This window comes from Chiloscyllium plagiosum, chromosome 11 (assembly GCF_004010195.1).
Source record: "Chiloscyllium plagiosum isolate BGI_BamShark_2017 chromosome 11, ASM401019v2, whole genome shotgun sequence".
Taxonomy (NCBI): Eukaryota; Metazoa; Chordata; class Chondrichthyes; order Orectolobiformes; family Hemiscylliidae; genus Chiloscyllium; species Chiloscyllium plagiosum.
Genome location: NC_057720.1, coordinates 32724489 through 32728794, shown reverse-complemented (window position 1 = coordinate 32728794; position 4306 = coordinate 32724489). Strand labels below are relative to the sequence as shown.

The following is a 4306-nucleotide window of genomic DNA, read 5'->3' as shown; positions in this document are numbered from 1 at the left end:
ACATTACCAAAAGGATGTGGATGCTTTGGAGAGGGTGCAGAGAAGGTTTACGAAGGTGTTGCCTGGTATGGAAGGTGCTAGCTATGAAGAAAGGTTGAGTAGGTTAGGTTAGTTTTCATTAGAAAAAAGGAGATTGAGGGGGGACCTGATTGAAGTTTGCAAAATCATGAAGGGTATAGAGAGAGTGGATAGAGACAAGCTTTTTCCCAGGGTGAAGGATTCAATAACAAGAGGTCACGCTTTCAAGGTGAGAGGTGGAAAGTTTAAGGGGGATACATGCGGCAAGTACTTCACACAGAGGGTGGTGGGCCAGCAGAAGTGGTAGAGGCAGGCACGATAGATTCATTTAAGATGCGTCTGGACAGATGCAGAAGTAGGTGGGGAGCAGAGGGATATAGGTGCTTAGGAATTAGGGACAGGTTTAGCCAGCAGATTTGGATCGGCTCAAGCTTGGAAGGCCGAAGGGCCTGTTCCTGGGCTGCAAATTTCCTTTGTTCTTTGTTCTTTGTATTAACACTGTAGAGGTAGACAATGCTGCACAGGTCTCAGTGCGGGCTGTCCTGCAGCAACATCGGGAGAAAGCTTGTGCTGAACCGTGGAGCAATACACTGAGTGGATTGTGACATCGCTGAGTATAGAAGAAACGATTGAACCTGCCAACTGAAATTTTTAAAGGATGGCAATTATTTTTTCACCTGGGCGCGCAAAAAAGCCCAGCTTTTTGGCAAAATATGCAAAGATTTCGCAATGCCAACGAATTCAACTGAGAGCCTTTCTTGAGAGACACTGGGTGCAGAAATGCACCATCACCAAGGGTTTTTGTCCTTTAAACATGGCGCTGCATTGGGATCAGATCATGCACACTTCCTGGCACCAGGGTTGCCCTGGTAAATGATCTGGCGGCAAGCCCATGTCTACCATATTCATGTGCTTTGTGAGATTTGTCACTCCTTCTGGTGGACTCAGCAACAGCAGCACTCAATCCAGCCCAAACTTCTGGCAAGATGGCAGTAAGACACTCCAGCAAAAGCTCCTCTGCTCCACCTGTTCTTTTTCTTTCTTTTTCTCTCTTTTTCCTGCCACCTATCGCCGGAGCCGGATCCTGGAGCAGTGGCAGCCGTGGGGAAGGGGTCCTGGAGCAGTGTAGACAACAAGTCCTGAAGCAGCATGTGCAGCGAATCCCAGTACAGCACCCCACGGGCAGTGAGTCCCGGGACAACACGGACAGTGAGTCCTGGAACAACACGGACAAGGAGTCCTGGAACAACACAGACAGGGAGTCCTGGTACAACACAGACAGGGGGTCCTGGTACAACAACGACAGAGTCCTGGTACAACACGGACAGAGAGTCCCGGAAGAACATGGACAGGGAGTCCTGGTACAACACGGACAGGGAGTCCTGGTACAACACGGACAGGGGGTCCTGGTACAACATGGACAGGGGGTCCTGGTACAACACGGACAGGGGGTCCTGGAACAACACGGACAGGGGGTCCTGGAACAACACGGACAGGGAGTCCCGGTACAACACAGACAGGGGGTCCTGGAACAACACGGACAGGGGGTCCTGGAACAACAAGGACAGGGGGTCCTGGTACAACACGGACAGGGGGTCCTGGTACAACACGGACAGAGAGTCCTGGAACAACACGGACAAGGAGTCATGGAACAACACGGACAGGGAGTCCTGGTACAACACGGACAGGGAGTCATGGAACAACACGGACAGGGAGTCCCAGAACAACACGGACAGGGAGTCCCGGTACAACACGGACAGGGAGTCCTGATACAACACGGACAGGGAGTCCTGGAACAACACTGACAGGGGGTCCTGGTACAACAAGGACAGGGAGTCCCGGTACAACAAGGACAGGGAGTCCTGGTACAACACCGACAGCGAATCCCAGAACAACACGGGCAGCAAGACCTGGTACAACACGGGTAGTGAGTCCCGGAAAAACACGGACAGTGAGTCCCGGTACAACACGGACAGGGAGTCCCGGAAAAACACGGACAGTGAGTCCCGGTACAACACGGACAGGGAGTCCTGGTACAACACGGACAGGGAGTCCCGGTACAACACGGACAGTGAGTCCCGGTACAACACGGACAGGGAATCCTGGTACAACACGGACAGAGAGTCCTGGTACAACACGGGCAGTGAGTCCTGGTTCAACACGGACAGTGAGTCCCCGAACAACACGAGCAGCGAGTCCTGGAACAACATGGGCAGCGAGTCCTCGTACAACACGGACAGGGAGTCCTGGTACAACACGGACAGAGGGTCCTGGTACAACACGGACAGGGGGTCCTGGTACAACACGGACAGAGAGTCCTGGTACAACACGAGCAGCGAGTCCTGGAACAACATGGGCAGTGAGTCCCCGAACAACATGGGCAGCGAGTCCTCGTACAACACGGACAGAGAGTCCTGGTACAACACGGGCAGCGAGTCCTGGTACAACACGGGCAGTGAGTCCCCGAACAACAAGGACAGGGAGTCCTGGTACAACACGGACAGGGAGTCCTGGTACAACACGGACAGAGAGTCCTGGTACAACACGGACAGGGAGTCCTGGAACAACACTGACAGGGGGTCCTGGTACAACAAGGACAGGGAGTCCCGGTACAACAAGGACAGGGAGTCCTGGTACAACAACAACACGGACAGGGGGTCCTGGTACAACAAGGACAGGGGTTCCTGGTACAACACGGACAGGGGGTCCTGGTACAACAAGGACAGGGGGTCCTGGTACAACACGGACAGGGAGTCCTGGTACAACAAGTACAGGGGGTCCTGGTACAACACGGACAGAGAGTCCTGGAACAACACGGACAAGGAGTCATGGAACAACACGGACAGGGAGTCCTGGTACAACACGGACAGGGAGTCCCAGAACAACACGGACAGGGAGTCCTGGTACAACACGGACTGGGAGTCCCAGAACAACACGGACAGGGAGTCCCGGTACAACACGGACAGAGAGTCCCGGTACAACACGGACAGTGAGTCCCGGTACAACACGGACAGGGAGTCCCAGAACAACACGGACAGGGAGTCCCGGTACAACACGGACAGGGAGTCCCGGTACAACACGGACAGGGAGTCCTGGTACAACACGGACAGAGAGTCCTGGTACAACACGGACAGGGAGTCCTGGAACAACACGGACAGGGGACCTGGTATAACACGGACAGGGAGTCCTGGAACAACACTGACAGGGAGTCCCAGTACAACACGGACAGGGAGTCCCAGTACAACACGGACAGGGGGTCCTGGTACAACAAGGACAGGGAGACCTGGTACAACACGGACAGAGAGTCCTGGTACAACACAGACAGGGGGTCCTGGTACAACACGGACAGGGGGTCCTGGTACAACAAGGACAGGGAGACCTGGTACAACACGGACAGAGAGTCCTGGTACAACACAGACAGAGAGTCCCGGTACAACACCGGCAGCGAATCCCAGAACAACACGGGCAGCAAGACCTGGTACAACACGGGTAGTGACTCCTGGTTTAACACGGGCAGCGAGTCCCGGTACAACACGGGCAGTGAGTCCCGGAAAAACACGGACAGTGAGTCCCGGTACAACACGGACAGGGAGTCCCGGAAAAACACGGACAGTGAGTCCCGGTACAACACGGACAGGGAGTCCCGGTACAACACGGACAGTGAGTCCCGGTACAACACGGACAGGGAGTCCTGGTACAACACGGACAGGTAGTCCTGGTACAACACGGACAGGGAATCCTGGTACAACACGGACAGGTAGTCCTGGTACAACACGGACAGGGAGTCCTGGTACAACACGGACAGGGAATCCTGGTACAACACGGACAGAGAATTCCGGTACAACAGGGTCAGGGAGTCCTGGTACTAAACGGACAGGGAGTCCTGGTACAACACGGACAGGGAGTCCTGGTACAACACGGACAGGGAGTCCTGGTACAACACGGAAAGGGAATCCCGGTACAACACGGACAGGGAGTCCTGGTATAACACGGATAGGGAGTCCTGGTACAACACGGAAAGGGAGTCCCGGTACAACACGGACAGAGAGTTCCGGTACAACACGGACAGGGAGTCCTGGCACAACACGGACAGGGAGTCCTGGTACAACACGGATAGGGAGTCCTGGTACAACACGGAAAGGGAGTCCCGGTACAACACGGACAGAGAGTTCCGGTACAACACGGACAGGGAGTCCTGGTACAACACGGACAGGGAGTCCTGGTACAACACGGACAGGGAGTCCTGGTACAACACGGACAGAGAGTCCCGGTACAACACGGACAGAGA

General features: G+C 54.9%; 1 protein-coding gene across 1 annotated transcript in view; it reads left to right on the top strand.

Annotated features, from left to right (window-relative positions):
* The first annotated feature begins 2226 nt into the window (after positions 1 to 2226).
* Positions 2227 to 4306, top strand: part of LOC122554715 (bifunctional endo-1,4-beta-xylanase XylA-like) — a 4056-nt gene continuing 1976 nt past the window's right edge. Inside the window, exons 1-3 of the mRNA XM_043700092.1 lie at positions 2227 to 2873; positions 3200 to 3544; positions 3896 to 4288. Coding sequence (XP_043556027.1) covers positions 2227 to 2873; positions 3200 to 3544; positions 3896 to 4288 — 1385 coding nt within the window. The remainder of the gene's footprint in view (positions 2874 to 3199; positions 3545 to 3895; positions 4289 to 4306) is intronic.